This window comes from Triticum aestivum, chromosome 3D, assembly GCF_018294505.1.
Source record: "Triticum aestivum cultivar Chinese Spring chromosome 3D, IWGSC CS RefSeq v2.1, whole genome shotgun sequence".
In the NCBI taxonomy this organism is placed as follows: domain Eukaryota; kingdom Viridiplantae; phylum Streptophyta; class Magnoliopsida; order Poales; family Poaceae; genus Triticum; species Triticum aestivum.
In genome coordinates, this window is record NC_057802.1 from 427449139 (window position 1) to 427460897 (window position 11759).

General features: G+C 41.8%; 1 protein-coding gene across 1 annotated transcript; it reads left to right on the top strand.

Annotated features, from left to right (window-relative positions):
* Positions 1-548: 548 nt before the first annotated feature.
* Positions 549-8285, top strand: LOC123079364 (exonuclease 1). Its single transcript, XM_044502129.1, has 14 exons — positions 549-834; positions 1511-1630; positions 1896-2019; positions 2139-2276; positions 3074-3283; positions 3655-3827; positions 4076-4148; positions 4793-4919; positions 5247-5590; positions 5697-5751; positions 5890-6167; positions 6265-6313; positions 6802-7009; positions 7119-8285. The coding sequence occupies exons 1-14, from the start codon at positions 674-676 to the stop codon at positions 7684-7686; spliced, it is 2628 nt and encodes an 875-aa protein (XP_044358064.1). The 5' UTR covers positions 549-673; the 3' UTR covers positions 7687-8285.
* The last annotated feature ends 3474 nt before the right edge of the window (positions 8286-11759 follow it).

Genomic DNA, 11759 nt, shown 5'->3' on the forward strand with positions numbered 1-11759 from the left:
AAGAGATGAAGCCGCATACGACAAACCGTGTGCTCCAAGACGACACCTTCAGAAAGGTTACGACACCAGAGCGCCGCCACCGCTCGACCCGAGAATCAGAGTTTCCCCTGGAGCAACACGACGGGCAATGAGAGCTGCAATGGCGAAGGTCGTTCCCTTCTTAAAGGCAGGTCCGTCCAAATATAGATTAGGTTTTCATCCCAACCAACACTCACCGCCACCGACAATACCACCCACATGGCCGTGGCCACCGGCCAGCACCGAGCCACGGACTCTGCCCATGAGCACCGCGGAACCACCACCAGGGCCGCCACCCTGACATTCAAGACCTTGACACCATGACACTATTAGCTTAAACGCTCTTATATTAGTTTACAGAGGGAGTAGATTACAACTGAGGATTATCGCTGTGCTAAACGGTCGGACCAGAATGTTTTTATATGAAAAAATAAAATTAAAAAAGAACAAACCGCGTGGATGAATTACGAATCTACCACAACACAGAAAAAGGAAAGAAAAGGCGAGTGTGTTGGGCGCTTCATTTCCCTCCTTCCGCGGTTCCGCCCGTCTTGCTTCCCGCTCTACCCTCTCTTTTTCCAGAAAAGCCCACGCCATTTACAAGAGCGGAAGAGAGAGCGAGGGAGGGACAGATAGCGGGGCGGCGGCGGCGGCGATGGGGATCCAGGGTTTGCTGCCGCAGCTCAAGTCGATAATGGCGCCCATCAGGGTGGAGGACCTGAGGGGGCAGACGGTCGCCGTCGACACCTACTCCTGGCTCCACAAGGGCGCCCTCTCCTGCGGCGACCGCCTCTGCAAGGGCATCCCCACCACCAGGTTCCTCTCCCCCCTCGCCCCGCCCCTTTCTTGGACCGGCGAAAAACTAGTTTTGACCACGATAGGGTCTCCTGATCCGTTCCCCACATTGCCGAATCCTAATCGACGGATCGAGGAAGTTTATTCCTTTGCAATGCATTTCGCCCCCAATCCCTCAACGGATTGGCAGCCTCTCGAATAGTGACCGTCCCGCCATGATTTCTTGATTGGGTTGGTGTCCCAACCGGCGAATCCCGTTCCAGATGAAGGATAAATGGGGGGCCTTGTTTGTGTTGTTTCTCACAGGATTGCTGAAACGAGACGCGCTTCATTTGTTCTGTTGTACCCTTAAACTGAATTTCCCCATCTGTCCCAGTGCCAAGAATTGTTGTATCTATAAGTTGGATATATATACGAGAAACATATCTGGGGAAGATTTGGTCCTGCTTTAGTTACAAAGTCCTCCATGTTAATTCGTAGAAATTTTGTTGGTGAGATCTACGTATGGAAAGTTCTATAAGTACTAACTTTGCATCATTGTCTTCTTATACCGTAGTTTCCTGATGCAGTTGACTTTCATTTGTCACCGAATCATAGTGCAGAGGACCATAGAGTTATGTACAACTGCAATTCACCATCACATCCTGAGTGCAGCACCATAAATTCACCTGTGTTTTGCACCTTGAATTTGAACCAGGCATATTGAGTACTGCATGCATAGGGTCAACTTGTTGCGGCACCATGGCGTGAAGCCAATTCTTGTATTTGATGGAGGCTTTCTGCCAATGAAGAGCGAACAAGAGATCAAACGTGCAAGGTATGCTCTTCTTTGAGGGTAATAGTCTAGTGTGTTTCAGCTGTCAGGGGACATTTGCATTACCTTTCAACAATGTTATGCATTTAGAAGTTTCTTTGCATATGAGCTAGTGTTGTGGTCATCTGGGGCTCTCTACCTATGTAGTGCAGTTGTAATATTATTACCTAATGTTGAATCGGTCAAGGGGCTCTGCAGTTTTTGTTGTCTCTATGCAGTCATCATTCTACAGTATTATTTACTGGATGCTAATCATGCAATCATTCAGGTCACGAAAGGAAAATCTTGAGCGTGCCAGGGAACATGAAGCAGCTGGGAATTCCCGTGCTGCTTTCGACTGCTACCAGAAAGCTGTTGATATTACACCTAAAATTGCTTTAGAACTGATCCAGGTACGGATGTAAATTCCATGTTATATTACCAACTTGTTACCACCTATTTAAAGTAGGTTCTAACAGAGTGAGAATGTTTGGTTTGATTTCTGTAAATTGTCTTTAAACATGCAATGCAGGTACTGAAGCAAGAAAAGGTTGATTATATTGTTGCACCTTACGAAGCAGATGCACAAATGACATTCTTATCTGTCAACAAACTTGTTGACGCTGTAATTACCGAGGATTCAGATTTGATACCATTTGGCTGTTCTAGAGTAAGCACACTATTACAATCCCCTCCTCAGCCCTCAACATATACCATAACCTTTCTATTTACTAGCACAATGCCCGTGCGTTGCTACGAAACTATAAAACATGAGGAGTTAGGCCACTGGCTTAGAAAACCGTTAATATTGTTCTGCATCCTTTGCGCACAGTTCATGATTAAAAAGAGCAAAAATACATGAAAGATCATGCGGCCGGCATTGGAGAATCTTAAGAGATCATAGTAGGTCATTTAGAAGACACAACATTTCGGATGTTTAAACATATGAGAATAGGCAGTAGTAAGTTGACTGCACAAGGTCGTGGATTGGGTAGGAGGACAAAATCTATCGTCGCTTTGGAATTACAATTTGTTCACTCTCTTTTTCTGTGATATAGAATTGGAGGAACTTGGTTGGTAAGAGAAACTGAAAACATAAGCATATATTTGAGTTGGAGCCGCATTTCAGGTTTTTGTTATTTGTGTCTTCTATCAGTGTTGGTCTCATATGAAAGTAGCAGTGTACTTGTTTATTTATGTCAGGTCCCACATGTGAGTAAAAGTACATTTGTTTATATATGTCTCTTAGAAGGTTGCTCATCCCACATATTGGTAGAGGTGCATTTGTTTATTAGTGAAGATTGTTGGTCCCACATGTGAACTCACCACTGGCTCCAACTTTTATAAGCAGGAAAGATTATCTTGGTATCATGTTTTGGCAGTTGAATAACCGCCGTTCTCTGAGCTTGTCCTCTGAGAACATTACTTGTATTCTCTCATTTTTATGTATCTTATTGTAATGTGCAGATTATTTTCAAGATGGACAAATTTGGGCAAGGTGTTGAATTCCAGATAACGCGATTGGAACAAAACAGGGAGCTGGACTTAAATGGATTCACGAAACAGATGTTACTAGAGATGTGTATTTTAAGTGGCTGTGACTATCTTCCATCCTTGCCGGGAATGGGTGTCAAACGTGCTCATGCACTCATCCAAAAACTTAAGAGTCATGAGAAGGTAAATCCTGTCTTCTCTCTGTCTATTCAATATACTACCTTCAATACACATAAAAAATAGTAAAAAACCCACAGAAAAAACAGAAAACATGTGTAGCACAGTTGTCCCTACAAGATAAGACAGACCTAATAAGGATAAATGTGCATAATGCGCAAGCAGAATAAATAGTTCAAGACATGGCTACTACAGGCAAAACAAAAGGTTGACTGATCCAACTTTTATGAAGCTATTATCTTATTATCTTATAGTTATTCAACATACAACCAAATGTTACAAATGAGATTTCTGTTTAAACTAGTCATGCAACCCAGTGATCAATAAATGACGAGTTCTTAGTGTGATGGAAGTTAATGGAATGCATGTTTTTTCAGGTAATCAAGCACCTGAGGTACAGTGCTGTTTCTGTTCCACCTCAATATGAAGAGAATTTCAAGAAGGCAATATGGGCATTTCAGTTTCAAAGGGTCTATGATCCTGCGACAGAAGATATTGTTCATTTGTCTGGCATTCCTCATGACCTCAGCGAAGACGACTTTCTGGGCCCATATCCTTTGTAAACTTATATTTTTATAGTTAGATATTATATAAATATGATAAGCTGATGTTTATACACTTCATACATCGATCTTTTTCATCATTCGTCCATTCCTTCTAATGACCATTGAATACAAGCGAATTTGAAAATAAGCTAAGGGTTTCATGACACCATATTACTCAGTAATTCCAAATCGTTTTACCTCCTGAAGGAACTCTACTTTCATGCACTAGAGCATTTCCTTAATTAGTTTATACATGGTTACCACAGGCTGTTGTTAAAGGTATTGCTCTAGGGGAAATTGATCCACTTACAAAGGAACCATTTGAGGTACTCTCTGTTTCCTTCTGTGCTGTTCTTGTCAGGTTTTTGTCTTCCACAAGATTTTTTGTGTCAATCTACAGTTCTGGGAAAGTTATGCTTGTTTTCTCTCATATGCTTTACTAATTTGCCGTTTTAGTTTGCTGGTGCTTTGCTCCTAATGTAATTCACCCCGCTCTTCTGAGGAGCCTTGTGCATGTAAAAGCATGTGCATGCACAAACAAAGCATGATGCAATTTCATGAATAACACCAAATATGAGGGCTTTTTAGAAATGTTTTCTGAATTTTAACAACGTTCTCTTTATTGATTAAGTAAAGGAAGTCTTGAGAATAACATTACACTAGCCCAGCATGGAAGATATGAAAAGGGGGGATAACAAAAATATTTAGTTATAAAATAGACAAGGTTCCTCACTAAAACAAAAGAATGGAAGTAAATATAAGTTGTCATGTATTTTTGGCGCCTCTTACTAAATGTACTACCATCATCTTACAGAAGTAGAAGTAAGTAACTTTTGTCACTTGTTTATCAAATATTATACCAGCATGTACTTAGTTATAGTGCAGGATGTGCAAACTACCAACATGTAGTTGTGTCTTCGTTCTTGATTATCTTATTGAGATTTCTGCCTTGCGCATACATATCTTGCAGGCCAGCATTCCTTCCAGTGCACCTGCTGCTGATAAAGGTTATCCGGTCAAGGAGTCTATTATTCCTTCAAATGGAAAGAAGAGGCTAGAATTGCCTGTGCAGAAAAACATATTGACAAATTACTTCTGTATCCTCTCAATGCATCTTAATTTTATTCAAGAAAACTTTGGATGATTTAACTTTACTAAAGTGAGCTCCTAGATGCGTGTATATAATTCACATTTATGAATTGCCTTGGACAAGAATCTTGTTAATTTTTGGTTTTTGAAACCTGAATACCTGATTAGATCATTTGAACAGTTTTCTTACTGCACCACCCCAAATATTTTGGCAGGTAAAGGCGATGTACGAAATGTAGTATGTTATTGTCCATATTGTCTTGTTGATTGGGCTAATTTGCATCCTTTATTCACACTGTTTAACTACCCATTGCACTATCCTTAACCTTTAGAAGGCTTAGCATCGCTTGAGGCAAAACGGAAGTTCAGGGCACCTAAGGTTACACCCAAGCAAAAAATGTTGAATGAATCTTCTTTGCCGAGCCCTCAGACTGAACACTCTGGCACCCCTGATTCAATTGAAGACACTAGCTTGCCAATGAATAATATTCAATTCTCTCAGTATAGTTCTGAGCATTTTAGCTCTGAACCTCCTCGAGATGATTCAATTGATGCTTCTCAATGTAGTACTGGTCGTGCCTTCCCCTGGGATGATTCAGATAGTGTTTCACCACACTGTAGTTCTCGTGATATTGGCAATGGTCCTCTTTCTAGGGATCAACGCATTGAAGATGCAGAGGTATTTCTTATTACTGTACTGCGTAAACATTTGCAATGCTCTCTTAGTCCTACCTTCTTACTGCGAACATATTTCTCTTGTCCTTGTGTCTTGCTTGTCTTTTCAGGTTGAGGTCAGTTATTGCAACACAAGTCCAATGCCAATAAGTCCTTGCTTAGAGAGTAAGATCTCTAATTTCTGTAGTTGATGTGCAACTTAATCCAGAAGTCATGTGATAGTTTCTTTATTCATGGAGAGTCAACATTAACCATCTTGGGACTGATTTCAGTATTTCATATGCGCCTGTTTTATGTTTCTAGGGACTTCGCCTGGGATAGCAGATCCATCATTAGTTTCTCACAACACGGAGCCATTGAGACCAGTGCCACATTATGCTGAAAGTTATGTGGCTCCTACTGTAAGGAGTTCATACTTCAAGAAGGATAAGAGGGTTTTCACAAATCAAGCAGAAAACCAGTTTGATGATGATGATGATAACGCCGAGACTGGCACTTCCACTCTTTCTGGAGTTCAACCGGGGAACCCTGGAGGTGTTGTGAAGAGAAGAAAACTTTGGGATCCCCAAAATTTTGAAGACGTAAATGATTGTTTTAATTTCTACTTATCATTACATGGCAGCTAGCCTAGTAGTTCTACTGTGGTACTAGCTGGTATCTGATATGCTGTTTGTGCAGGAAACATTGCCGCCAACTAGTTCACATGACAGTCCAGCAGTTGATGAAGGTAATAGTTCTACCTTGTTTTTATTTTGCCTTTGTTTCTTCTTTTTGATAATTTGAACCTGTTCCTTGTTCCATTGCTATGTTGGATATGAAGATAATATGACTAAAAAGGATTGCAAGTAACATCAGCCTCTGTTTGTCCTTTGCTTGTTACATGCATGCAGTTTGGTGGATATTTCACTTGGCAGCTTGATTATCATTCCATGGAATGTTTTTTGTATGACATATTAAACTTTCCTCATTTGTTAATTGTTATTCTTGGTCACAAGGAATGTTAAGCATTTCAGTCATTTATTCAAGCTTGGTTTTTTAAACCAATTCAACCAAGGTTACCGCTTTAAAGTAAATTCAGTTTAGATGCTTCTCAATCTTCATTTTCCATGCAATTCTTCCTGTATTATATCGTTTATGTACCATTTAACACTTTTTTTATTACAATCTGTCTTGATCTTTAGAGAGCAATCTGTGTAATGTCTGAAATTATTGCAGGCTGTGGTACTGATTCCCTTGATGACATCGACACAAATTCTGAAGGAAGATTCGGATGCAATGTTTCCCATGTGAATAATTACAGTGGCATTGCGGAGAAATCGATGGATAAGTTTGCTGCACTGATATCGTCTTTCAGATACGCAGGCTCCCGTGCCAGTGGCCTTCGTGCTCCTTTAAAGGATGTGAAGAATACCCTTTCTGTGAGGTATGCAGCTTCATAACTTGTGCATATACACAATTTACTTATCAGTACATGGAAGTGACCTGGTTTCATCCATGAGTGAATATATAACGGCACAGTTATTTTGTCACAGATCTATTCTCAGACCCCCGGAACAGAACCTCCGGTGTACGGCTAAGAAGACCGCGAGAGGTCATCGTTCACAAAGCAGATCCAGAAGTGATGCCTCGAATAGCGCCGATGGTCCTCCTGATCTGAGCGCGTTTGCACACAGCCCTGTTTTTCTTCCTGATCTGGGGAAGGTCACCGATAAAGATGCACCGGCAAGATCTACTACTGGTGGTTGTCCTGATCAAAGCAAGAACACTCGTAAAGCAGTGGGCACTGCTGTCAGTCCTCCTGATCTGAGCACATTTGCATACACACCCACGACTACTGCTAGTCGTCCTGAACGGAGCAAATTCTCTACAGCTATAAGAACTGCAGACAGTCCTGATCTGAGCACATTTGCATACCGACCCACGACTACTGCTAGTCGCTCTGAGCAGAGCAAATTGTCTCCTACAGCTATAAGAACCGCTGACAGTCCTCCTGATCTGAGCACATTTGCATATAAATCCATGAAACCTTTGGATGGCAGCAGGTTTGCAGGGACAACATTAGCAGCTTCTGGACGAAATTCTCGAGGCCGATTCACATAGAACTGCCGATGAATCTGTTACCTTTTATGATATGGGCGTGTTTGCTATTGCACCAAAAAGCTTCTGCCAGCCTTCATGCTTTGACCTGAGCAAACTTAGATCTAGCAGCAAATGCTGTCAAATGGTGTCCTTGGCCACCCATGGACCTGCAGCCCCGATGAACCCCTGATCTGAGAGCACCCGTTTTGGCGCCAACAGAATGGAAGCATGAAAGAAGATGGCAGTCGGTACCTGTAGAGGTTCGGTACTTGACTTCATTTTTATCTTATGCAAATGCAAGCTGAAGCATGTATGGTCTGGAGGGGGAGGTAGCTGGCAGCAGGGGCTAATAGCTTCAGTTTCAGAGACCATCGTCTGTGGTGTGCAAACCTAGCACATGCCCATTTCTGTTCTTTCCTGGATACTGTTGTCATTTGAGCATTAGTAAAGGTGCTACCTTCTGTCAATTCCCAATCAAGATGAACTAAGGAATTGTACAATATGTTGTATTGTGGTTTGTGGATTCTGAGTAATTTGTTGTTGGGTATAGTAATGATCTTGAATGTACTATTTGTGTATTGAATGTACTATTTGTGTATGGAATGATCTTGAATGCTCTCCGGACCTGGCGGAACCTTTATTGATACCGTTTGTTAAACACCTCAAGATGCTTCTTTGTATTTGATCAGAAGTAGGGAAAAAAATGAATACATGTCTGGGTACACCATCCTTTTTAATTGCAATTGCATTGTATTGTCTGGGTACTACTTTGATTTACTTGTGCGTATATAACTCTCCTATGCTTTATTTTACTCGTGTGTGCAGTTGAAATTATTTTACATGTGCGTACAGTTGAAGAAAATTAATACATGTCTATGAAAATGAATAGATGTCTGGGTATGCCATCCTTATTAATTGCATTGCTTCAGTTTCAGAGACCACCGCATGGTGTGCAAACCTAGCACATGCTAATTTTCCATAATCATTATAATAGTTTCTTTAGAATTCGTGTCGGGGGATCCTCTGTTTTCCAGCTAAACTTGTCACTGAATGTTTTTTTTAAAATATGTATCATCATTAGGAGAGGAGTCTTCAACTAAAACTTCCTCCTTGGAGCCAATGACACTTCTTCTCCCTAGGCACATTGATCATCCTTAATCATCCTGGCATTCTTTGGTGAGGGGAGAACCTCTAGGGTAGCCCGATCTTCACGAATGAGAGGAGGGAACAAGGAAGAACACGAAGAACAAGGATGATAACTAGGGGAGCCTATCTGACGTAGCAAGAACCAACAACGAAGAACAAGTGTGCAAACTTCCAGAACTGAACTCGAATCAACAACCCTCTTACAACCGTAAATCCACACCACACAATTTTAATGATTTGTCACAAACACAAGGGAAAACAAGAACAAAGGTGGAGGTTCTTCCCGGTTCCGCGGATACAGAGGTACTCCGCGGAGTCTTCACCTTGCAAGGTGGCCTTGTTCTCCATGAGCCATCACCTCAAGGGTGGCTTCGGACATCTTCCCCACAAAGTAGATGTCTTGCACTCCATGGGCAGTTTTCTTCAAATGGGAGGTCTTGATCCTACAAGGGGAGGTACATTGGAGACAAGCTCTCTAGCCAAATCTAGGTCACTTGTCTAACCCTCGAGAGGAGGGGGCGAAGTATTTATAGCCCCACACATGAAAGGGTAAGTTGGGTGCTAAAGGGAGAGATACATGGGCCTTTGGCCCAGTTATGCGCGTAGGCAGCTATCTGAACAATCTAGGCCTGAAGCTTGTATATATTTTGGCTTCAGCACGGGTGGAGGCTGCCAGCGTGGTATAGTCCACGTCAGCGTCGGAGCCATGCCCAGGTGAACTCGGTCTGGTCCCGGACAGTCCGTCCGAAGATTCACATTAAAAGTATATTGATTATTCCCAATAGACAACGAGTTTTCCAACAAATTGAAAGATACGGGGTTCCATGGTTGCATTTTGATTATTTTAAACTCTGCTCCCGAAAATAGAAATGATACTGAGATAGGGCTTGTCCTTAGTTTTTCTTGAAGGAATGGCGGATTTTGAGAACTTCAACATCTGATTTTGAAAAACAATTGATTGTTTCTAACTCTGCAGTATCTACTACCATTTCAACGATCAACTTCCTCCATAAAATATCTATACTACCTAATATCATCATGATATCAACCAATTTCATTTTAAAACTCGATGAGAAAGAATTTGCAAATTAATAAAACTAGGTGGACATATTTTCCATCTTTAGGGGAAAATGTTATCATCTCCTACTAGATAAAATCTTCACCCTTTGGTGCTAACTTCGATCGCTTGATTTGCTTCCCATAGGTGCGTACGTAGGTACATTTTTTTCCGATAAAGGACATTTCATTGAATAGATATATTGAGGTGATACAATCGCATCGAAAGGAAGCCCGGCCTCTGCATAGCTAGATGCACACAGCCAAAAAAGTCCAGAGTACCCTAAAAGCAAAAAATAATTTGATACAATGCCAATCAAAAAAACATGTCCAGCCTAAGGAGTGGCATATCCTATCCGTAGGTCACACCGCCATCCATGGGGTAGAAAACCTCCCTGGCCGTATGCTCTAGCCGTGTAGACGCCATCATAAAAAGGTCTCTGTCCTCCGGCCTCTGCAGGATAGACCAAGTACGGAGCCATCGTGTACACACATGAATAACCTGCATAGGAGATGAGACACATTTGTTATTAAAAATCACATCATTCCTGGTAAGCCACAGTGCCAGCATAAGGCCGCCGCTCCCACAAGAATATGTGCAGAAAATTGTTTATCAATACCCCGCAACCAGTTGCCGAACATGTTCCGTGCACTACGTGGTGGGTATAGATTCGAAGCTACTTGAACTATGGCCCAAACCGCCCGAGCGAACTTGCACTCAAAAAATAAGTGTTTAATAGACTCGTCATGTTGGCAAAAGACACATGTCTCGGAACCATGCCAGTTTCGTCGTGCCAGATTGTCTCTAGTTAGGATGACTCCTCTGTTAAGAAACCAAAGGAAAATCTTCACTCTTAGAGGGATTTTGAGCTTCCACAATTTCCTGTTATCAACTGGAACATCACAATGAACCATTGCATCATACATGGATTTTACTGAAAATTTGCCATTCTGATGCAAGTTCCATCAAAAAATGTCCGGCTCACCTGACAGTTGAATGTCCTCCAGGCGAGTGAGTAATTCATTCCATGCTGCCAGGCGAGGGCCAAAAAGGTCCCTACGGAAAGAAATATCAGGGTTTTCTTGTCCTAAAACTTGTTTGATTGTGACGAATTTATGTCTAACAATCCTATACAAGCTCGGATATTGCACCATTAGTGGGTTATTCCCTAGCCAGATATCTTCCCAGAATCGAACCTGAGAACCGTCCCTAACTGAGAAGGTCCCAAATTGGAAAAATAATTCCTTGGCCTTCATCACACCACTCCAGAAATGCGAATCCCCAGGTTTTCAATGAACTTGAGAAATGGCATTGGATCCCACATACTTGTTGCGAATGATTTCCTGCCATACTCCATTCTCAGTGAGTAGTTTGTAAACCCATTTGCTGAGAAGAGCAATGTTTTTAATCTCAAGGTCTTGGATTCCCAGCCCCCCTTGACTTTTAGGTCTGCATAATACGCTCCACCTAGCCAGTCGATATTTCTTGGATTCGTTATCGCATTGCCAAAAAAATCTGGATCTAAAGTAGTCTAGTCGCTGGAGAACCCCTTTCGGTAGGTGGAAGAATGACAACATATATAAAACCATGTTGCTTAGAACTGAATTGATCAAGATCAATCGTCCCCCGTAAGACAAGAGCTTGGCCTTCCAACTGGCTAAGCGTTTCTCAAGTCTCTCTTCCACATGTTTCCACTCAGCGATAGTTAAGCGCCGATAGTGTATGGGAATACCCAGATATCGAATCGGAAACTGCCCGAGCTGGCATCCAAAAATCTCAGCATACTCAGGTGTTGATTCTGCAGCATCGCCAAAGCAAAAAAGTTCGCTCTTATGAAAATTAATTTTGAGACCAGAAAGTTCCTCAAAAGCACATAAGAGCAACTTGAGAT

Bases quoted from the DNA above. Each gene is read 5' to 3' on its own strand.
- LOC123079364 (XM_044502129.1), top strand. From the start codon at position 674: ATGGGGATCCAGGGTTTGCTGCCGCAGCTCAAGTCGATAATGGCGCCC. The intron at 3,828-4,075 runs ATATCCTTTGTA...ATTAGTTTATAC, and splicing joins GAAGACGACTTTCTGGGCCC to ATGGTTACCACAGGCTGTTG. The intron at 6,314-6,801 runs GTAATAGTTCTA...AAATTATTGCAG, and splicing joins CAGTCCAGCAGTTGATGAAG to GCTGTGGTACTGATTCCCTT.